Source organism: Macrobrachium rosenbergii, chromosome 13 (assembly GCF_040412425.1).
Source record: "Macrobrachium rosenbergii isolate ZJJX-2024 chromosome 13, ASM4041242v1, whole genome shotgun sequence".
NCBI lineage: Eukaryota > Metazoa > Arthropoda > Malacostraca > Decapoda > Palaemonidae > Macrobrachium > Macrobrachium rosenbergii.
In genome coordinates, this window is record NC_089753.1 from 24,532,471 (window position 1) to 24,555,840 (window position 23,370).

Consider the following 23,370-nt stretch of genomic DNA (forward strand, 5'->3'; position numbering starts at 1 on the left):
GCACACAGGACATTAAACCACTACGCACCAGCATCGATAATGCACCATTTATTCAATGCGTTACCAGCTCATCTGAGGAACTTATCAGGAGTGAGCGTAGATGTGTTTAAGAATAAGCTCGACAAATATCTAAGCTGCATCCCAGACCATCCAAGATTGGAAGATGCAAAATATACTGGAAGATGCATTAGCAATTCTCTGGTAGACATCAGAGGTGCCTCACACTGAGGGACCTGGGGCAACCCGAACGAACTGTAAGGATGTAAGGATGGGGTCTAGTTACCTATACTAAAACAAAAGCGCATTACTGAAAATTTCAGATTTAGAACTGCCTCTGTCAAGTGAAACTAATAGCTATGTAGATACTTGGTAAATATATACAAAACTTTATTGTATTATAAAAATGTCTTTTTTCTTTCTGTGTGAAAACATCTTGAGATTTTGCAGTGTTGAAGGAAAAGAATCTACTATGTAGTTTTTATTTTATGCAGCACAACTTTTATTATATGAAAATAAGAGAGAGAATTTCTTTTATATGATGTTAAGACATCAGAATGAAATTGAACAGTATTCAGAGCATTATATAGAAAGAAAATGGTCTTTTCTTATGTACTGTACTTTCATCTATGAGACTCATATACAAATGAAATAGGAATTTTCATTCAGAGAACTCTTAAAACAAAATATCAACTAACCACTGATTTTGCATAGCTTATTACATTCGTAGGTGTTTTTGTACTTGCTTACAGTATGGTATATTTTGAATTATGGCAAAATACACAAAGGTGGCTTGTTAGGACAAGTTTCACAGTGATATGTTCCCTGTAGTGGGGTAGTGCCGTCAGTGCATCTCATACAGTGCACTGTAGGCATTACTTAAGGTTCTTTGCAGCACGCCTTCGGCCCCTAGCTGCAATCCCTTTTGTTCTTGTTACTGTACAGTACCTCCTTTCATATTCCCTTTCTTCCATCAACTTTCCACCCTCTCCTAACAATTGATTCATAGTGCAACTGCGAGGTTTTCCTCCTGTTACACCTTTCAAACTTTTAACTGTCAATTTCCATTTCAGCGCTGAATGACTGCATAGATCCCAGTGGTTGGCCTTTGGCCTAAATTCTATATTCAGTTCAATTCACAGTGATATGTTGTTTGTCTTCTGCACTGCCATTTTTTCTTAAAGCAGCAGTGACTGCTTCTCATACTGCAAACAATACAATCAGACTTGTGATTTTTGTTTGCAAATTGTGCATTGAAATGTCTGCCTGTGAGTCTGGTTGATAATGGTGATTCCAGTCTCCTCTTACCAATCAGTGGCCTTTTTGAATACCTGTTCTCTAAATTCCCTCTGACTTAGTTTTATATTTGTATTTTGGATACCATAAGCTATTTTTGCATCCACTAAGGCCACCTCTATAACAAAATGCTGTATAACCTGGTACCATTTCTTCTTCCTCTGACTAAAATTATCTGTTGCACGCAGTTGATCAAACCTGTCCACCCCTCTCTTATATTTATTATAATAAACTTGAATGGATGGTTCATGTACAATTCTGTCACCTTTTTTTTATTTTATTGTTACCCTTCACACTTGAATCACCAACAGTTGACAACATGTTCACTTTACCTGTGCCCTGCCAAGTTGCTGCTACCGTTGTATTTTCATTATTTGTCCATATTATTGGAAGTTCTCCTGTTTTCATTTTAGCTCTTCCCATTTCCTTGGGCAGACCCTTTCTATTTACATGAACAGTGCCACAAGCACCCACACCTCTCTCCCTTAGCTTAATAAAAAGCTCTACACTTGTGTAAAAGCTATCCACAGAGTGTATGGCCTTTATTTTCAAACCCTTCTAGTAATGCTAAGGCAACCTTAGTACCTAATCTACCTTCACTAGGGTGTTGATTAACTGTTTCCTTACCTGTATATACATTGAAATGCATAAGGTATCCAGTTTTGGCATCACAAAGGGACCAAAGTTTTATCCCCCACCTTGTTGGTTTTGAAGGTAAATGCTGTTTGAAATACAGCCTTCCTTGGAATTTCAACATAGTCTCATCAATAGCTATTTCTTTACTTCTGTTAATTTTTGTGTATAGATTTTGAACATTATTTAGAATTGGCCTCACCTTATAAAGTCTATCATTATTTTTGTGTGCATCATTGTCTGCAAAATGCAAAAAAGCATGTAACAACTGATACCTGTCTAGTGAACACCTCACTAAAACCTGTTGTCTTTGATTACCAAAAGGGATCTGCAAAATATGATGCTAAAGTTGCTTTCTTCACCATACCCATCATTATTTCTACAGCAACAAAATGCTTTGATTTCTTCTACTGTTACTGGGTGCCAATTATTGTACCTGGATCTGCACTGCAATGGTCACCTCATATTTATCATCATCTCGGCATATTTATTTGTTTCTATAACCACATGATCAAATATTTCTGAGGGAAACAGTCTCAGAAAACACTCATGGGAGTGAGATTGTCTATGCCCTCTTTACCAGGATTACCTGTAAAATCTGTAATTCCATCTAAGATTTGGGGGTTTACTGAAACATCTTCCACTTTGTGCCAGTGTATAGTACTTTGGTAATTACTAGTGGTTGGAACTGTCATATCCTCCTCTTGTGAAACCATATTTACAATGACATCATCTGCCTCATCAGCATCTTCTTCACTGTCCCCTTTCCATAAATCAGTCATTTCCTCAAATGCATCCTCATTTTCACTGTCAGATGCTCTTATTTCTTCAAGTTCCCTGAAAATATCTTTCTTGTGTCTTTAAAATTCTTGATTGCTTTCTTGAAGGATTCATGATTATTTAAAATTTAAAATGAACAAGAATTAAATAAAAAAGGCAAAAGCAAAAAGAAGGCTCGACATTTAAATGGCCAGTTAAAGGGCCAAACAATAACATTTAGATAGCGGCTTTAGATTTAGATATCTGCTTCATTTTACTATTACGTGAGCTTGTGATAACTTATCAGACATCATTTTAAACCAGCATTGATTCACAATGCAAAAAATGCATTAATACAGTGTACAAAACATAGCATTTTATAGAGAATAAATAGACAAAATACAAATTATTTCTTGCCTGGGTGTGAAACACCCGAGGTCTCTTGTTATTGTTCGGGACGCCACCAATAGATGGTGCTAGATATTGACGTCACGTTTTCTTTGATGGTAAATAAAAGAAAATGGACCAGTAATTTTAAGGGTAAACATTTTTCTGTGGTGGTAAACAAGAATTGATGCTCGCTCTTCCACTATAATTAACTCTCGTCGCTCATGGCTGACAGACGCCCCCTAAGGGTTAATGCTACATTAGTCTTGTGAACTTTTAGACTTCCTTTAATTATCTTAAAATTATAGCATGGTATAATTATAGCCCAGTTGTTATTGACAAGTTTTGTAAAACTAGACTTAAATTCATGCTGATGTATTTATGAATATCTGTGCCATTTTATATGTGACTTTTGCTCGACAGGCAACAGTGATTTGAGTTTGATCAGAGATGAGGAGACCTTCATGAGTGTAAAACCTATGACTTTAGATGATTTTGCTTATGCAGGGCATGGAGTTCGTGCTACATATGGCTTCCTGCGTGGTCGCTTATTCTATGAGGTTAAAGTAGAAGATCACTTGGCAGTTCCTCACCTTGAAAAGGAACAACATCCCCATGGTCTAAGATGTGGGTGGTCCATTGATAGTGCCGGAATGATGCTCGGAGAGGAGCCCTTCAGCTATGGTTATTGTGGAACAGCTAAAGCATCCACAGACTTGAAATTCAAAGTAAGATATGACTTAGAAATTTTGTATGGTTATTGCAGAAGTTTACAACCAAGATTATAGAATAAGAAACATTTTTACTATGGGGTTCTTTTCCATGAGTTTTTAGCATACCTAAGGATAAATTATTATCACACTGGTGTATTGCAAGCAAATAGTATGTGATAAACATTTCTACTTGCACAGGGCTTGCCAGAATGATTTGTTCTTAGGTAAGGAAGGGAAATTCAAGCACAGTAACAGTAAAGAACACTGACAAATAAGCTTACAGAGACTGTTTGGAACAGTTGAAAAGTATGAAACTGGAAACAGTGCACCTTCTGTAGTGGGCCATGTGAGGGGAGTTTTTGCAAAATAATCCAAGTTTAATACTAACCAATATTGTTCTACAGGATTATGGACGACTCTTTGGAAAAGGTGATGTCATAGGCTGCTTTTTGGACATGGATTCTGAGCCCATCGGCATGTCGTTTAGTGTGAATGGGAAGAATTTTGGGAAATGTTACGAAGTGTCTCATCGTAGCCTACGGGGAAAGGCTTTGTTTCCTCACATCTTGACCAAGAATTGTGCTTTCAAGGTTTGTAATTGGAACTTAATCACTTGAATTGTACATTATTGTCTTGGAAAGTTATGAATTGTGTTTCCGAGTTTGTTCCTGCTTGGATTTATACAAGAAATATATATTAAATTGTTTATATTTAAAGCATTTATTGTTTAAGAGAAGTTTGAAGTTTTTATAGATTACCTATCTTACCATTTTTGATATTCTGTTCTTTTGTGAATCATTAGGCTGTTGAATTTCCGCTTTATTTCTTACTACTTCTTATGTTTGTTTACATTTTCAAGTTCATGCATGGCTGTGGTCTCGAGTGATTATCGCATATATATATATATATATATATATATGTAAATTTATATATATATATATATATATATATATATATATATATATATATATATATATATATATACATGCAATGCAACTTACCCGTCAGATATATACTTAGCTATAGTCTCCGGCGTTCCCGACAGAAATTCAAATTTCATGCACACGCGACAGGTAGGTCAGGTGATCTACCATACCCGCCCGCTGGGTGGCGGGAATAGGAACCATTCCCGTTTTCATGTCAGATTTTCTCTGTCGCTGGTTCCGCAACATCTGTTGTTGGTTCCTTCTGCTTAGACTTTCATTTTTCGCTTGCTGAGGATTATTTTGGACTGACCTTTGGTGACGTATTGGATCTTTGGCTTGGCATACGCTTTTGTGGACTGTTTTTGATTTTGGCTTTGGTATTTTCTTAAAGAATGTCTGATCAGAGTATTGCACCTGTGTTTCGTGTGTGTGTTAGGTCTGATTGTAAGGTGAGACTACCGAAAGCTTCGGTAGATCCTCATTCTGTGTGTTCGAGGTGTAGGGAGAATGAATGCTCTTTTGAGAACACGTGTGTTGAATGTGAGAATCTCACTGAACTGGAATGGAAGGCGTTGAACTCTTATGTACGCAAGTTGGAGAAGGACAGAGTTAGGAAGGCTTCTTCTAGAAGCGCTAGTAGGTCTCTTTCCAAGGAGGTAGATTTAGAACCTAACACTCTTCCAGATTCTCCTATCACTCCAGTTGTTTCAGCTCCTTCACCCTTCGTCGAACCTGTGGATTCGTCGTCGGAGATGGCTGCTATGAAGGCTACGATCCGCAAGATGCAATTGCAGATGCGCGCTATGGAGGAAAAGAAAGTGAGAAGTGATAGTGATTTGTGTAGTGTCCCCAGTGTAGTGGAGGGGGCGTCTGACCGGCTCCGCATCGCTCCTAGGCCTAGACCTCTTCCAAACTCCCAGACCCAGTGGAGGAGGAATGTCGACAGCCGCAAGGGGGATGAAGAGCGCTCCCAACGGTCAGGCGTCCCTTCGGCAGCGCCTGTTGACGCGTCCCAGGCTGCCTTAGATCGCCGTGAAAAGGGATCTTAAAGAAGTGTTTCTCTTCTTCTTCTTCGCCGTCTCCTAAACGTGGTTGGAGTTCGGCTGAGGAGTCGCGTCCTTTGAAGAGGACTTGGAAGGCTCTAGAGGAGACGCATTGGACTCTAGCCCTGAGCGCTTCCTGAAGGCTCTCCTGTTTCTAAGAAGAGAACTCAAGATCTTCCTCCTCTTCTTCTGGTGTTCAGGAGTCCACCAAGCAGATCCTGGTAGGCCTCCAGGCTCAACTCGCTGCTCTTGCTGGCTCTTTATCAAAGAGCTCCTCTCGTCGGAAGGATGCCTCTCTTCCGATCAAGTCCTCCAAGAGACTCTCTTCTCCCAGCAAGTCGTCTTCTGTGAAGCGTTCTTCTCCTGTTAAGCGCCCCTCCAGCAGCAGGCGCTCCTCTCCTTCCAGGCTCTCCTCTCCTGGTAGGCGCTCCTCTCCTTGCAGGCGCTCCTCTCCGTCCAGGCTCTCCTCTCCTGGTAGGCGCTCCTCTCCTTGTAGGCGCTCCTCTCCTGTTAGGCGCTCTTCTCCTGGTAGGCGCTCCTCTCCTGGTAGGCGCTTCTCTCCTCGGCGCTCTTCGTCTCCGAATAGCGCCTCTCCACCCAGGCGCTCGCGCCATCGTCGTCGTCGGTCTTCTCCTGTTGGAGATACTTTCTCCACAGTCAAACGCTCTGCTCGTTCTTCGCCTCGTAGAAGTTCCTCTCCAGCCTCCCTTTCGTCTGTTAGGCGCCCCTCTCCCAGCAAGGGCTCCTCTTCCGTTCGAGCTTCTTCTTCTGTCAGGCGCCAGTCAGCTTGTAGGCTCTTCTCTCCGGATCGTCGTTCTCCAGTGGACAAAGGCTCCTCTCCTTCTAGGCGCTCTTCTTCTGGCAAGTGCCCTTCTACTTCTAGACGTTCTCCTCCTCCTTCTGGCCTGGAGGCGTTATCGGAGGACGATTCCCCTAAGGATATCACCATTTCCGATTACAAGAGGTTGACAGCTCTTCTGGTTCAGGAGTATGGAGATTCCCTCAAGCCTGCTTCTCCTCCTTCTCCTGGTTCAATGCTCTCGAGCACCAAGGCATCGAAATCTTCCTCTTTAGTTAAGATGCGTCCTACGATCTCCATGAAGAAAGCGCTTAAAGGTTTCGGAGAGTGGCTCTCTTCGAAGAAGGATGCAGGCAAGACTGTCTTCTCCTTGCCTCCCTCTAGGCTTTCGGGAAGAGCGGGAATGTGGTACGAGACTAGGGAGCCGATGGGGTTAGCTCTCCCCTCTTCTGCTGGCTCAGACTTTTCTTCGCTGGTGGATTCTTCCAGAAGACTCTCCCTTAATTCGGCCAAGTCTTCTTGGGGACTTTGTGAACTGGACCATTTCCTCAAGGGCCTTTTCCGCGTGCTGGAAGTTTTCAACTTCATGGACTGGTCTCTAGGGGCCTTAGCCAAGAGGAGTCTTGAAGAGGATTCAGTCAGTATGGAGGACCTCAGCAGTGTTTTGTCTTGCTTGGACAAGGCTGTGAAGGACGGCTCAATGGAGATCGCTTCCCTGTTCGGCACTGGCCTGCTTAAGAAGAGGTCAGTATTCAGCGCTTTCCTCTCCAAATCGGTCTCTCCTATCCAGAGGTCTTCCCTCTTGTACGCTCCTTTGTCTAGCCATCTTTTCCCACAAGAGACTGTGAAGGAGATCTCTCGTTCTTTATCTGAGAAAGGCTTCTCAGGATCTGCTGGCTCAGTCGTCGAAGAGGATGAGACCTGCTGCTCCTCTTGCAAAGAAGGAGAAGACCCCCTTTCAGGAGCCCTTTCGTGGATCCAGGTCTATTAGGAGGCGTAGACCTGAGAGAAGATCTAGGCCTTCAGGACTCCCTTCCAGGAAGTCCAAGTGAAAATCAAGTCCTCCAGACTCCAGTGGGTGCCAGACTTCTAAAGTTCGCCGAAGCCTGGGCACAGAAGGGGCGGACGAATGGTCCCTCTCTGTTTTGAGGAAGGGTACCTCATTCCCTTCTTTTGAAACCTCCTTGACAACAACTCCGAGGGAGTTATCGGCGAGATACAAGGATCCTGTGCGGAGGCAAGCCCTTCTCCTAGCCGTCGAACAAATGCTAGAAAAGGCTGCCATAGAACCGTGCAAGATCTTCACTCCCGGGATTTTACAACCGTCTTTTCTTGTACCAAAATCCTCGGGAGGGTGGAGACCGGTCTTGGGCGTGAGCTCCTGAACTCGTTAAAAAGAAAGAAGAAGTTCTCTATGGAGACGACGTCTTCAGTTCTGTCGTCTCTTCGTCAAGGAGATTGGATGGTGTCCCTGGACCTTCAGGATGCTTACTTCCACGTTCCCATCCATCCCTCCTCCAGGAAGTTCCTAAGGTTCATGGTAGACGGCAGAACCTTTCAGTTCAGGGCTCTGTGCTTCGGACTTTCCACAGCTCCCCAAGTGTTCACGACCATTCTCAGGAATGTAGCTCACTGGTTGCACTTGGAGGGGGTGAGGATTTCCTTGTATCTCGACGACTGGCTAATTCGGTCCAATTCGAAGAACCGTTGTCTGGAGGACCTTTCTCGGACTTTAAACCTGGTCCAGTCACTAGGACTTCTTGTAAACCTCGAGAAGTCTCAGATGATTCCTCAGCAGGAAATTGTCTACCTGGGGATTCGGATGGATTCTCGGGGTTTTCGAGCGTTTCCCTCCCTGGAAAGAAGGGAACGCTGCCTTCAAAAGGTGACAGACTTTCTAGAGAAAGACAGTTGTTCGGCGAGGGAATGGATGAGTCTGCTGGGGACCATTTCCTCGCTGGAACAGTTCGTTTCTCTAGGAAGGCTTCACCTCAGACCTCTACAGTTCTTCCTGAAAGAATCTTGGGATCGGAAGTCCCAAGACTTGTCGGATTCCTTCCACATCTCATTTCAAGTAAAGGAACATCTCCGTTGGTGGTTAGACCCAAAGAAGCTGGGTCTAGGAATTCCTCTACAACCGCCGAGCCCTCGCCTAGTGTTGTTCTCAGACGCGTCGGAGTCGGGTTGGGGAGCGACACTAGGCTCGGGAAGAAGTGTCAGGCACCTGGGACACGGATCAGAGGTCCTGGCACATCAACATGAAAGAACTGGTAGCCATTCATCTAGCTCTTGCCAGATTCGAACTTCTGGTCAAGGGATCAGTAGTTCTAGTCAATTCCGACAACACCACAGCCCTGGCTTATATCAGGAAGCAAGGAGGGACGCATTCCTTCTCCCTGTACATTGCAGCAAGGAACCTTCTGTTGTGGGCGGGGGAGAGAAACATTGTTCTCCTCACCAGATTTGTTCAGGGAGAAAGGAATGTGAGAGCGGATCTGCTCAGCAGGAAAGACCAAGTTCTTCCCACGGAATGGTCCCTTCATCAGGAGGTTTGCGAAAGGCTGTGGTTCCTGTGGGGGAGACCTCATATAGACCTCTTCGCAACCCATTGGAACAAGAGGTTGGAGAACTACTGCTCCCCAATCTCGGACCCCAGAGCAGTAGCAATAGACGGCCTTCTCCTAGATTGGGACGGTCTAGACGGCTACGCTTTTCCCCCGTTCAAGATAATAGGGGAAGTAATAAGGAAGTTCATTTCGTCAAAGGGCACCAAGCTCACCCTGATCGCTCCCTTTTGGCCATCCAGGGACTGGTTCACAGAGGTACTGGAATGGATGATAGACTTTCCCAGGTCGCTCCCTCTCAGGAGCGATCTTCTCAAACAGCCCCACTTCGACAGATATCACAAGAACCTTCCCGCTCTAAACCTAACTGCCTTCAGACTGTCGAAGGACTGGTTAGAGAGCGAAAGGATTTTCGCTCAAGGCTGCGAGGGCTATCGCCAGAGCCAGAAGATCTTCTACCTTGCGCCTCTACCAGTCGAAGTGGGAAGTCTTTAGTAGATGGTGCCGATCTAAGAAAGTGTCCTCTTCCAGTACCTCTGTAATGGAGATTGGGATTTCCTTCTCTACCTAAGGGAGCAGTGTAACCTGGCGGTTTCCACCATAAAGGGGTATAGGAGCATGCTGTCTTCAGTCTTTAGACACAGAGGTCTGAACATCTCGGATAATAAAGACCTTCACGACCTTATAAGGTCTTTTGAAACTTCTAAAAATAAGTCCCCTAGACCTCCCAGCTGGAATTTGGACGTGGTCCTAAGATTTCTAATGTCGAACAAGTTTGAGCCTCCTCGATCTGCCTCTTTCAGGGATTTAACCAGAAAATCGCTGTTTCTTTTTTCAGCTCTTGCTTCTGCCAAAAGAGTGAGCGAATTACAAGCTTTGGAAGGTTCTGTAGGCTTTAAGAAGGACTCTGCAATCTGCTCCTTTCAGCCTCTCTTCTTAGCAAAGAACGAGAACCCTTCAAAACCTTGGCCTAGGAGTTTTGAGGTCAAAGGACTCTCCGATCTTTCAGGACAGGAGCTAGAACACACACTCTGTCCAGTAAGAAGTCTTAGACATTATTTGGAGAGAAAGAAACAGCTCAGAGGTAACACCGAAAGTCTTTGGTGCTCGGTCAAGGATCCTTCAAGAGCAATTTCAAGAATGCCCAGGCTTTCTTCATTAAGGATATTATCAAAGAGGCTCATCTTTCATGCAAAGACAAGCATTTTCAGCTCCTAAGAGTTAATGCTCATGAGGTGAGAGCCATAGCTACTTCTCTGGCTTTCCACAAGTCTTGGTCCCTCCAGTCTATTGTGGACTCTACATACTGGAGATGTAACTCAGTGTTTGCTTCTCATTATTTGAGAGATGTTAGTGTGACATATGAGAAGTGCTTCTCTCTAGGAGCTTACGTATCCAGCGGATTCGGTGCTGGGTCAAGGAGCTGAAACTAATCCTATTTAATCTAGTGTTATTTTTAATTGTTTGTTGTGTTTTTATGGTCGGTTGAAAAAGAGTGTTGAAGGTCTCTCTCTTTTTTCATCTCAGTATCACTAACAAGGTTAGGCTTGGTCAGGTGGTCGGTTTTGATTGTTAGCTCCTTGTATTTTTATTACCTAGCTCTGTCATGTAAGAGGGATAGCCCCCATTGATATGATTCAGGTAGAGGGCTCTGTCTTGTAAGTGGGTTAATCCCCATTGACACGATCCATAACAGGCTCTGTCATGTAAGTGGGTTTTTTCCCCATTGATATGATCCAGAAGGGCTGTCAGTCTTAGGTCACTTCCTCGCTGAAGCTCTTGAGGCATGCAGACTCATAGACAGTATCCATGAAGTCTTCTGCCCAATCAGGTAAGAACCATGGTTTTTGTTTATTCCTACAACATATGTTGTTTTCCCTTTTTTAGTTATTTAGCTGTCTCTTGCCCTCCTCCAAGGGTGCCAATCAGCTAAGTATATATCTGACGGGTAAGTTGCATGTACAAAAATGATATTTTTATGATAAAATAAAGTTTTGTACATACTTACCCGGCAGATATATACTGATTAATAACCCGCCCAGCCTCCCCTCAGGAGACAGGTGGAAGAGAAAATCTGACATGAAAACGGGAATGGTTCCTATTCCCGCCACCCAGCGGGCGGGTATGGTAGATCACCTGACCTACCTGTCGCGTGTGCGCGAAATTTGAATTTCTGTCGGGAACGCGGAGACTATAGCTAAGTATATATCTGCCGGGTAAGTATGTACAAAACTTTATTTTATCATAAAAATATCATTTTTGTGATATTATATTAGAAATGCATAAGATACACTCATTTTTTAGTTATCAATAATGACATAGAGAATAAAGATTGTGTCACATAAGAGTGACAAGCTTGGACAGTTTCGTAAATAAGGTTTTGTAATGTTTTTCTCATGTTTGTTGTCATCAGCTGATGTCTGTTGTCTGCTGATGCCTAACAGCGAACCCTTAATCCTACAGGGAACATCAGTTCTGATATTTTCACTTTTTCACTTTAAAATACAGTTCATAAGCTTTAAATTGATATATAATAGCCTATATTTTGGGAGATAATTAACATACGGTAAGTGACAGGAAAAAAAGACCCACTTTTCCAAAATAATATGCAATTTTAGGTACGCATGGACTCGCGTGTCGTAATTATTAGTCCGGGTTAAAAGGGTTAATTGTTCCTACACTAATATTAACCTTTGAGTATCTGAGCCAAGGTAGGTACAGTTCGTCATCATGGGTTTCTTCGGTTTCCTGCTCGTTTTTGACTGTAGGCTGTTTTCATTTACAGCGAAGTTCTGTAGAACCATACTGACTTATGCTTCCGAAACAGGATTCAATCATTTCTGATTGTGCAAGGTTTTTTCTTGTGCAATCGGAATGATTGTCTAGCTCTGTAAATATATGGATCAAGCCTACTCCTTGGCACAACAGCTTATGTTCTCTTCTGCAACACTCTTCTTAGCACGAGGATCAAGACTAATTCTTGAAGATGGAAAGGGAGGTCGTGGTCTTCAACAAGGTCTCCTCTTTCCTTCCCATCCCCTCCCAGAGAGGTGAGAGAACTTAGCCTAATGGTGAAACAACGACTATCCCCTTGGGGCATTGTACACACTTCCCCTCCTGAGATACTCCATGCCTCAAAGCATAACCGAAGAACATTCACCTATACTTGAAGAGGTTAGATTGGGTTTGGGTTAAGTTGGTTACCTAACCTTACTTAGTGTAGCCTAACTAGTTGTAGTCTAACCCACCAGACCTGCATTTCAGTATCTGGAACTACTTGTCTAATAGCATCAACCACGAGGTAGTCTCCTGCTCTACATGGGATTAGGTTGGGTTAGGTTTGGTTGAGTACTTAGCCTAGCCTAACTAGTTCTGGCCTAACCTTAACAATCGTGCACTTCAATATCCTGGGACTTATTGTTACATGGCATCAATGAGAAAGTAGTTATCCGTTCTTCAAGCATCAAGGTTGGGTACTTAACCCGACCTAGCCTAGCCTGACCTAATCTGCACTTCAGTAACCTTAACCTGGATCTTCTTAGATCTCCAAGTCTCAGGATCTGAGGATAGGCATTCTGTAGTGTTATTAAGGAATGATACCGTAGTAGTTCCTTAGTCAACAAGGGGCCGGCTAGTGTCCTATCATCTCCTCAATTGACAGTGTGGGTGCACTGGTTTGCAATAGCACACTCAGCACAGCAGTCAACCAGACACACTCCAGGATGATCAATGTATGACAGACAAGTTCGATTTTGCAGCCATAATTTAAGTCCTGTGCTTACAACTTCCTGTTGTTTTGCCTGATTCGTTGGGAGATCAACAATACCTCCAAACTAAGTTCTGACAACTTGTTTTTGGTTCCTACTCAGTCAAGAAACTGTGGCTAGGAGCTCCATTTCTTTTGACTTAATGTAGTTCCATGCATCCTGTGAGGAGTGGGAGATGTAAGTGGTAGCTGCCGCTGCTATATTTCCAGTTGATCCACAACCCGAGGAGAGAATACAGTACCCCTCCCATATTCGTGGGAGATGTGTTCCAGCCCCCCCCCCCAAACAAATAGTTAAAATTCACAAATACTTAGAACCCCCTCTAAAAAACACTTTGAACTGCCTGTCTTGAAAGTTCAAATACCAAATGCATATTTAAAGTATCCTCGTACATCAAATATACCTTAAATTATTATCCTATTACTGTGTTAATCTTTGAAATTATTTTATTAACTTCAGGGTCATTTGAAATTTTCCAGCAGAGAGTTTACCTCTTTTATCTCTCAAGGAATGTTAATCCATTTCTCTTTAAGCAACTGACAACAAAAAATTTATGTTTTTATCTTCCAAAGATGTATTACCATTACTACACATTTTTAAAACACTACGAACACACGCCCACACAAACAGTGTGCATATGTGTTAATACTAATTGATTAAAGAGACTCAGATTACCAGTAACTTTTCCTGAGAGAGAGAAAAGGGCTGAACTAAGTATCTATTTATATATCTATTTATTTATTTCTCACATACCCTTGGACAAGAGAGAGAGAGAGAGAGAGAGAGAGAGAGAGAGAGAGAGAGAGAGAGAGAGAGAGAGAGAGAGAGAAAGCAAAACTGATTTGATCACACAGTGACAACATCTACCCTTGGTCAGAAATTTGAGTAATTTGGCATATTTGACAGGTTCACCGTTCCCCCTGAACTCTGAGATTCAGGAAAAGATGTGGGTTGAAATTTGTTTGCATAAAATTATTCATATCTTACTATAGAAATGCATAAATGTTGTAATTACATGATTTTATCATTATTATTATTATTATTATTATTATTATTATTATTATTATTATTATTAGTAATCCTATTAATATTTGCAAATTAGTATTTATTATTAGGTAAATCATCTATTTATTATACAAAACAAATACAGTAAACATACCATAAAAATTCTCTTATCTCAGAAAGAGAAAGAGAGAGAGAGAGAATTACTATTTTATTATTTAATGTTATTATTTGATCTTATTAAACTTAATATTAATATTTGAAAATTACAACTGTGAATCATTATTTGATCATAAAATGTACCCTCTAAAAATGCTTATACTATCATCCTGAAATACTTATTTCTGAGTCCAGTCCCGTGTCAGCCGGTGAAATTCCATTACAGCACGAATTTCTAGGTATAACCTTGCTAGATATACCAGAGAAAAAGAGCTTTCAGGAAAGCTGGGTTACTACCCCCAGTCGAGCGTCTTCTAGGAAGACGTCGGTATAAGGAGGGGTGAGTGAATACCACTACCACGGAAACCTACTCGAAAGATCTCTCCTATCAAAACCCCGAACAGAGCGGTGAGCCGTTACAGCCCCCACACCAAACACCCGCCAGGACGGCGGCGACACCAGCGCCACCTACCTCATTCCATTTTCTAGCACGTGAAATCTCTGTTTCTTTTTTGTGTGCTCGTCTCCATTATTTTGGATTTTTCTGCTTTCTGAGATGGCGTCGAGCAGCTTTACCATTTCAAGTTAAGTACCATCTTCTTGTGGGGTTTTGTTCTGATTTTTGGCTGTTAAGGTCTCGTATTTTCATAAATATTGAGATCTTATTATGTCGCCACAAGGTCCCCTGCCAGCCATGTCGATCATGCAGGCGACTCCTTCTGTTCTTTTCAGTTGGAGTTGTCTCCTCGTCGTTATAGATTAAATTTGCCCCTTTGGTCCCCTTCCTGGTGGTTCCTTGCGGTGGCTCCCCCTTATGAATTATTTCATTGGCCTACTGGCCTTGGTGAGAGTGATGCCCCGTCTAGGTTCCCCCCAGGTTGGGTTCCTGTTATTTTTGGTCTTACTAGGCTAATTATTTTGCTTGAAGATGGTGCTCTCTTTTAGTTTTATTTTTATTATTATTTTGTTGTTTGTTTTTACCTCGGGTGCTGGGCGGCAGCCTCAGATCTAACCGCTTCCCGGGGTAGGCTACGCTCTCTGTTGAGCACATTTTAGTTTTTATATGTGTGATGGTTATTTTGTGGAGTAGGCTGTTTGCATCCATCCCCTTGCCCTGGGTGAGGAGTTCAGGTTGAGGGAGTTTTGTTGCTGTTTTCCTCCGGGATCGTTTTTTTTGGTGGGCAGAGTGAGCCCCTTTAGTCCTCTTCCTCCATTTTGGGGGAATCGAGTTCTTGGGATGTGTTTCCTCTAGGCTAGTCGCCCCCTTGCCCGCCATTCTCGATCCTGGTTGGTTCTCAGCACAAAAATTTCTCTCCCTGTTGCTTCCTCCTCCCTTCTGCCCTCCTTTTTTTTCCTAGCCTATACTAAGGTTAGGTCCAGCTTAGGCTTCGCCTAGGTAGAGTCGGGCTTCGGGTTGTGTTGCTTCCAGCATTCCACCCTTCCAAGATTCATTGTCTGGGAGGTATGGTGCAGTTGAGCGGGTGAGCTTCTCCCGTCTCCTGTTCCTTCCTGGTAGCCTACCCTCCTCCTCCTTCCCCCCCTCCTCCTCTCCCAGCCTTGCTCTACTCGTGCGGGTGACGCTAGATGGCGTTTTCTCCGAGTTCAGGGACTTCTCCTGTTGGTTGAGGGATTCGCTCCCTCCCATATCGTCCCTAGCATCGCTGTATTGGGGTTGGTGGTTTGTTTACTCGAACGTGTTCGAATCCCTATCCATTAGTCTCCCCCCGTCGGGTTACGCTGATACGGTAATATATTGCTTCAGCCTATGTTATGAACATTCGAGCATTTTACCTGTCTTGTTTCTCCGGCGGGAAGTAAGGGCGGAAGGTTGTTCATTTTGAGAGGAGCGGATCCTTCCGTCCTCTTGAGTTCTTACCATCACTTATTACTGTTTTGTTTTTGTTTTTTTAGATAAGTCTGTTTATCTACAGGAATATTTTCCTTAATTCATTATATATATTATATAAGTGAGTCCGGTCCTATACCGGGGCTCCGCCCGTTATTTTACTGGCAGCCCTTAGGGTTGGTTCCTGGTCTCTCTTTCCTTCATTCCCGGAGTACTCCGGGTCTGAAAACCTTTACCTTCCACTCTGTGTAATTTAGAGCTTATTGGCCCAGTTTATGATTAGGAGTTCTTCTCCGCGGAGTATTCCGGTTGCAGTGGAGTTTCCCGGCCTCGCCGACTTTAGCTTGCTTAGGGTGGGAGGTTCATGTACTGTTCTACTTACAGACTGTTCGCTGTGAGGAGCCGGGTGCACCGCCTCCTCCAACAACCTTACGGTCACGTAGTTTGCCGGACCCACGCTGGTTGTGCGGTCCGACTGGATGACCTGGTTGTCTGGCACCCTGATGGTTGTGAGGTTTGCTTCGCTCTCTGCACAACTGTCCAGGATGAGTCGGTAAGTGACAGTCTTTACATTACTCCTGGCTTATGCTCCTCATATTATATGTGGTATATTGTTTATGAGTTCCCGGAATGGTTTTCGTTCTTAGCTAATTGTTGGTTTTCTTACAGGCGGATGAAGCTTCCAAGAAGTCTGCCTTGGAATCCCTCCGGGCCTGGGTGGCTGGGTTTGGCAGGAACGTTCCGTCGGGAAGCCCTATGTCCTCGACGCCAGGTTGAGGGACTTGCTCTACCTCGGCGCACGGGTGGCGGCCGCAGTGCCTGAAGACCTTGCCACCCCTATCATCCAGCAGATCCGGGATGAGACCCAGCCACCCCAAGTGGATATCCTCTACGCTGAGGTCTCGGAGGATGTAGCCGCCATGGATCTCAATCTGGAACCCATGAACACCGAGCAGGACCAGGTGGTAAGTGGTGAGGTAAGTGAGGTTGTTGGGGCGGGCCCCTTTATTTGACTCCCCTGCTTCATCAATTTCTTCATTTGCAGGTTTTGTGAAGTCTTCCTCCTTGGGTGATAGAGCTCCGTCTGCTATCCCCAAGTTGAAGTTGAAGACTTCATGGAAGGCGAAGGGCTACAAGTCCTCGACTTCCAAGAAGGCATCGCCCTTCCCCGTCGAAGGCTAAGGTTTCAGGGCCTGTAGCCTCCGGGAGCAAGTCTGGTTCCTCCAGCAAAGGCGCGAGTTAGAGGGCTGCAAAATCAAGCCCTCCTCGCCAACCTGCTTTTGACGCAGGCCTTTGCTAATCAGCTTTATAAGCGTTTTACGGAGGACTTGGATTCGAGATTTAACAAAATCTCCGAAAAGTTGGCCAGTCATGATAACATACTGGCGGGAATGGCTCACCCACCCCCCCAGCCGAACCACAGTATGTTATCCCCGACACTGCGGACCTCCGCGCCGTTCGATGTCGGTAACCCTTGGCGTTTGCACTCCGGGCCATCAACATGATGGCAAACTGACACTTGATGGTCTTGGCACGAGACGGTTGGAGGAATTGGAGTTCTTCCCCCCGATCTCCTGCCCCCTTACCCAGGCTTCGTGAGGCTTACGGAGGAAGCTTGGATTCGGTCAGACAAGGTTCCTAGGGAGACTGTCATCGTCCCCTAGGGACCAAGCTCAGTCGGCTCTTCTGCGCACTCTGGCGGAGTGGCAGGCAGACAATACACGGTTGACTCCTTTCAAGGGCAACTTCACTATGTTTGCCCTGGGAGACAACCTTCCCACCCCTTGCTTGGACAAAGTTGCTCTGGCTCACGGCCCGAGCGTGCTTTGATGGTAATCCGTTACCACAGCTAAGGGAGACAGACCCTACTTCCTGGTATTCCCAGGAAGTAATGAGTTCTGGCTGGAAGCCCCGTCCACTTTCACGGTCGGGAAGTTGGACCCTTCTGCGCTTCCACGCAGTTTAGTGAGCAGCTCCCCAAGCTGCCGGAAGCTCTTTGAAAGCGGAGTTTGATGCTCGGGTTAAGTTAGCCCGGTCCTTGAACTCCGTATGCCTTACTGAAGCTACTGCCGTCTCCTGCTCGGACGAACCTTTCTTTCAGGTTCTTGGCTAAATCCTTGCTGGCAGGCTTCCAGTCTGACTTATTTGAGTTTATCATGGCCAGACTGGAATGTCGGAAGTTCATCTTTGCCGATGCGACTATCCGCCACGAGCCTAACAAGCTCGTGAAAAGCTCGATCTGGGGACCTAACCTCTTCCCCCTGAAGAGGAGGTCACAAATGTTATGGCCGAGGCTACACGGGCCAACCAGAGTCTTCGTTCTCGCTGGGGCATTTCGGCCTATAAGCGTAAGACCCCAGAATCGGCCGGCCCCAATCGAGAGGAGGTAAACGCTCAGGAGGCATAAGAGGCCCCACCATCAGGCGGTAGTCCAAGCCGTCCCGGTCTCGGCAGTGAGCAGCCTTCTACTTCCAAGGCTCACCCCCAACAGTATGTGCTGGTCCAACCAGCTGCACCCTCCTATGTGGCCTCACCGGCGTACAACCCCACATATGAGGGCCGTGGTTACTTTCACGGCCTTAATAGGGTTGCAAGGGGAGGAAGAGGCAAAGCCCCCATAGAGGAAGCCCAACACCACCCCAAGGGGAAGACCTGGACGTGGTAGGGGAATAAACCCGCTCCCTCCCACTGAGAGAACACAGGTAGGCGGTCGCCTGTTTTGGTTCAGGGACCAATGGACCTTCAGCCCTTGGGCACACAGCATTGTGTCCAAAGGACTAGGATGGAGCTGGATCAAAACCCTCCTCCTCTAACCAGGTTTTACCAGCCACCCACATCAATCCTAAAGGATTACGTGACAGAATTGCTCAACAAACGGGCAATAAAGAAAGTAAGGCACCTAAAGTTTCAAGGCAGGTTATTCACTGTTCCCAAAAAGACTCCGATCAGCAAAGAGTGATCCTGGATCTGTCGCGTCTAAATCTCTACATAAAATGCGACAAATTTCGCATGCTTACGGTAGCTCAAGTACGGACTCTACTTCGCGTGGAGCCGTCACCACCTCTATCGATCTTTCAGACGCTTATTATCACGTCCCGGTTGCGCGGAACTTCTCTCAGTTCCTCGGTTTCAGACTCGGGAATCAAGCCTACTCCTTCAGGGTCATGCCCTTCGGTCTGAACATTGCGCCCAGGATATTCACAAAGCTGGCGGACACGGTAGTACAACAACTCCGGTCTCAAGGGATATCCCTAGCAGCATATTTAGACGATTGGATAATTTGGGCACCAACAGTTCCGAGTGTCAGAAAGCTACGTCCATAGTCATCAATTTCCTGGAGTCGCTAGGTTTTCAACTGAACAGAGAGAAGTCCCGTCTGACTCGGAGTCCCGGTTTCAGTGGTTGGGTCTCCAGTGGGATCTGTCATCTCACACGCTGTCCCTTCCGCCTCCCAAGAGGAAAGAGATAGCATCTCTCACCAAGAGATTCCTCAAAAATCCATCAGCATCCCGCGGTCCCAAGAAAGGGTCCTTGGATCTCTTCAGTTTGCCTCAGTGACAGACCTGCTATTAAAAAGCGAAATTAAAAGACATAAACAGAGTGTGGCGGAGTCGAGCCAATGTCAAGCTCAGAGACAAGGTCTCCTCCATTCCTCAAATCTTAAAGACAAGATTGCGACCTTGGGCCTCGGTCAGAGGCCTGTCCAATACAGTTCCGCTTCAATTTCCCCCTCCGGCACTAGTTGTTCACACAGACGCTTCCCTAAGCGGCTGGGGGGGATATTCACCAAAACAAAAGTACAAGGAACGTGGTCCACAATGTTTCAGCAGTTCCATATAAACACCCTGGAAGCTATGGCGGTCTTTCTAACTTTGAAGAAAATCCGCCCCCAACCGGATTCATATCAGGTTGGTATTGGACAGCGCAGTGGTAGTTCATTGCATCAACAGGGCGGCTCCAAATCAGGCCGAGTAAACCAAGTAATGGTTGCTATCTTCTCCCTGGCGAACAAGCACAGCTGGCACCTGTCAGCCACCCACCTAGCGGGGTGCGGAACGTGGTGGCGGATTCCCTGTCCAGGACTACTCCGTTGAGACGGAGTGGTCCCTGGACGTGGAATCTTTCAAATGGATTTGCCGCCGGGTTCCGGGCCTCCAAGTGGATCTGTTCGCAACGGAGAGCAACTTCAAGCTCCCCTGTTATGTGGCCCCCAACCTGGACCCTCAGGCGTATGCCATAGACGCAATGACAGTAGATTGGAACAATTGGGAGAAGATTTATCTTTTCCCCCCAATAAATTTACTGCTGAAAGTTTTACACAAACTCAGGACATTCAAAGGTCAATTAGCCCTAGTAGCCCCCTATTGGCCGAAGAGCAATTGGTTCCCTCTTCTTCAGGAACTGGGATTACGGAGTCTTCGGATTCCCAAGCCCATTCTGACTCAGACAGTACAAACCAAGACTGTGTCAGCTTCCTCAAGAATTCAGAATGCCCTAGTTTTATGGACTTTATAAAATTCGCAGCCCAAAAGGAGCCGAACATTGACCCTGTCAACACTCTGTTTTTAGAATCAGATAAAAGAGATTCTACTATTAGACAGTATGACTCAGCAGTCAAAAAATTAGCCTCCTTCCTAAAAGCATCTGAAGCCAAAATCATGACAGCTAATTTAGGAGTTTCCTTCTTTAGATCATTGTTTGAGAAAGGCCTTGCTCCGGCCACTATTACCACAATCAAATCAGCATTAAAGAAAGTATTTCTTTACGGCTTTAAAATCGACCTTACAGATTCTTACTTTTCATCTATCCCCAGAGCATGCGCTGTCTGAGACCAGTATCACGCCCACAGTCTGTTACGTGGTTTCTCAATGACGTCCTCAAGTTAGCATCAGAGATGGATAACTTTCATTGCTCTTATCAGGATCTGTTAAGGAAGACCTTATTTTTGATTAGCTTGGCTTCAGGTGCTAGAATCTCAGAGCTGTCGGCTCTCACTAGAGGTGATAATTATGAACTTCCTCCCGTCTGGAGAGGTCCTCCTTTCCCCTGACCCTAGATTTTTAGCTAAGAACGAAGACCCACAAGACAGGTGGTCTCCTTGGAAGGTGGTGCCCCTTCCTCAAGACCAGTCTTTATGTCCAGTTTATACACTTAAATCTTACCTTTTAAGAACTCCACAGTGTAAGTCGGGTCCTCTTTTTATCAGGGAGAAAGGTGGTACTCTTTCACTAAATGCTATAAGACAACAAATTCTTTATTTCATTAAACAGGCCAACCCAGATTCAGTTCCCAAGGTTCATGATATTCGAGCAGTTGCTACTTCCATTAATTACTTTCATAATATGGACTTTTCAGAACTCATCTAAATACACGGGTTGGAAATCACCTCTAGTGTTTAAACGCCACTATTTAAAATCGTCAAGCCCTGAAATTTTCTACCATAGCTGTGGGGAAGTGTCATCTCCCACCTTAATTAATCATATCCTTGTCCTTTCCTTTCCCCCATTTCTTTTTCCTGGTACTTACAGCCTTGGCATGATTCTCTGGTTGATTTCACCTCACTGACTGGGACTGGACTCAGAAAAGGGATTTTGACAAAGGAAAAAATCTGTTGATGAGGAAGGTCCCTGTCACCCGTGACCCTCCCTGAATCACCTAGTACTCTCCCCCTCTGGCACATGCCATTCTGGGGTTAGTGCTAGCATGGAATGATTGTATGGCGCTGGTTAATGCTCCTTGGGTGTTTGGTGTCTGTAACGTTTCACCGCTCTGTTCGGGGTTTTGACAGGGAGAGATCTTTCGAGTTAGGTTTCCGTGGTAGTGGTATTCACTTTCACCCCTCCTTATAGTAATTTTAAGGTTTTTCATAGTCTTCCTCTCCGTCGACTGCCGGGGTAGTAACTCCCAGCTTTCCTGAAAGCTCTTTTTCTCTGGTATATCTAGCAAGGTTATACCTAGAAATTCGTCTTGTAATGGAATTTCACCGGGTGACACGGGACCTTCCTCAGAAATAGATTTTTTTTGTCAAAATCCCTTTTATAATTTTAATATAATTTCAGTATTACTTTTAATATAATTTTAATATTTCAGTAGTACCAACAGAGTTCACTTTAATGAGGTCCCTTCTATATTGTAAAGGAGTCCCCTGAGTGGAGGGGAGGAAACCAGTTTTTTACCCTCTGTTTCTCTCTGTCTTTGAGTTACGTATTATTTCATCTTATTACATATTTAATCTTACAGTATTATTATTATTATTATTATTATTATTATTATTATTATTATTATTATTATTATTATTATTATTATATTATTTGATTATTATATTATTATTATTATTATTATTATCTTAATAATAATATTTGAAAATTAGTAAATCTTTTTTATTGTAAAAAATGTATTTAGTCATGAAAATAACATCAAAATACACTTATCAGTGGATATTTCTCCTACAAATGGTGAGAATACAAATACGGTGGGGGTGATTTGCTCTATTACGTGGATCTTAAGACAGTTTCAGGAGTAGATTTTCCTTTGTCAGGCACTTTAGTGCCTTGCACTATCCTCCTCCAGAGACTTTTCATTCTTTGGAACATTGACGAGGGTGGCTGTTTCCTGCACTTCCTTGCTTGGAACTTAAGCACAGTTCTTTTTACTCTTTTAAAGAGTCTCAAGATCCAAGATACAGTCAACCCTTGTTATTCACCTGAGACAGGGACCACAAACATCTGCAAATAGCTAAAATCTGCGAATACTTGACATCCTCCTCTAAAAGTGCTTATACTGTAACTGGTTATTTAAAGACTCCCCTCTAAAAATGTTTATAACTGCTTATTTTAATAGTTGAAACACCAAATTATACCTAAAACTATCATTCTACACAGAATATACCTTAAACTATCATATAAAAGACATAATATCATTTCAAAGTCATATTACAATATTTATTTACTCTTAAAAATATATGGCAACATTTACTCTTTAAAATATATGGCTTACAGCAAAGTGTGAAAGCTATTCAAGTGACCCTATTTTCAAGTGCATCCATTTTCTCGCATACAGTACTAGAGCAGTCCTGTTTTCTTTGTACAGTAAAGGGTGAGACCCTGGGAAGTTAATTACTGTATACGGTACCTTAATATTTAATATGCAGTGAAAAAAGAATACATTTTATTGGTAGTTAATATTGTTTGAAAATTATTAAGTAATTTTTATCATAAACAGTGTATTAAGCCGCAAAAATAATATGACAATACAGTAATTAGTGAATATTTCTTGACGAAAAAGTCAGTGACTTACCGAGTTTTTCTCAAATAATTCAGTGATAAGTTCCACAGAAAAATCCACTTCTAATAGGTGAAGCTCTCTAATCATGAACCACAATGATCCCTTCTTGACTGTATAACACTCCTCAGTGTGAAAGCAACACCAACTGTATAGTCTTACCATGGTCAACAAAAGGTCCTAGTGCTTTCATATGCT

General features: G+C 43.9%; 2 protein-coding genes across 2 annotated transcripts in view; one reads left to right on the forward strand and one right to left on the reverse strand.

Moving 5' to 3' along the window:
* LOC136845041 (tigger transposable element-derived protein 1-like) overlaps positions 1–23,370 on the reverse strand; it is a 289,897-nt gene that overhangs the window by 64,359 nt on the left and 202,168 nt on the right. The gene's annotated exons all lie outside the window — the stretch shown is intronic.
* The window catches only part of LOC136844563 (uncharacterized), an 89,426-nt gene that overhangs the window by 35,649 nt on the left and 30,407 nt on the right, over positions 1–23,370 (forward strand). Inside the window, exons 3-4 of the mRNA XM_067113838.1 lie at positions 3,580–3,800; positions 4,190–4,375. Of these exons, the coding sequence (XP_066969939.1) occupies positions 3,580–3,800; positions 4,190–4,375 (407 nt within the window). The remainder of the gene's footprint in view (positions 1–3,579; positions 3,801–4,189; positions 4,376–23,370) is intronic.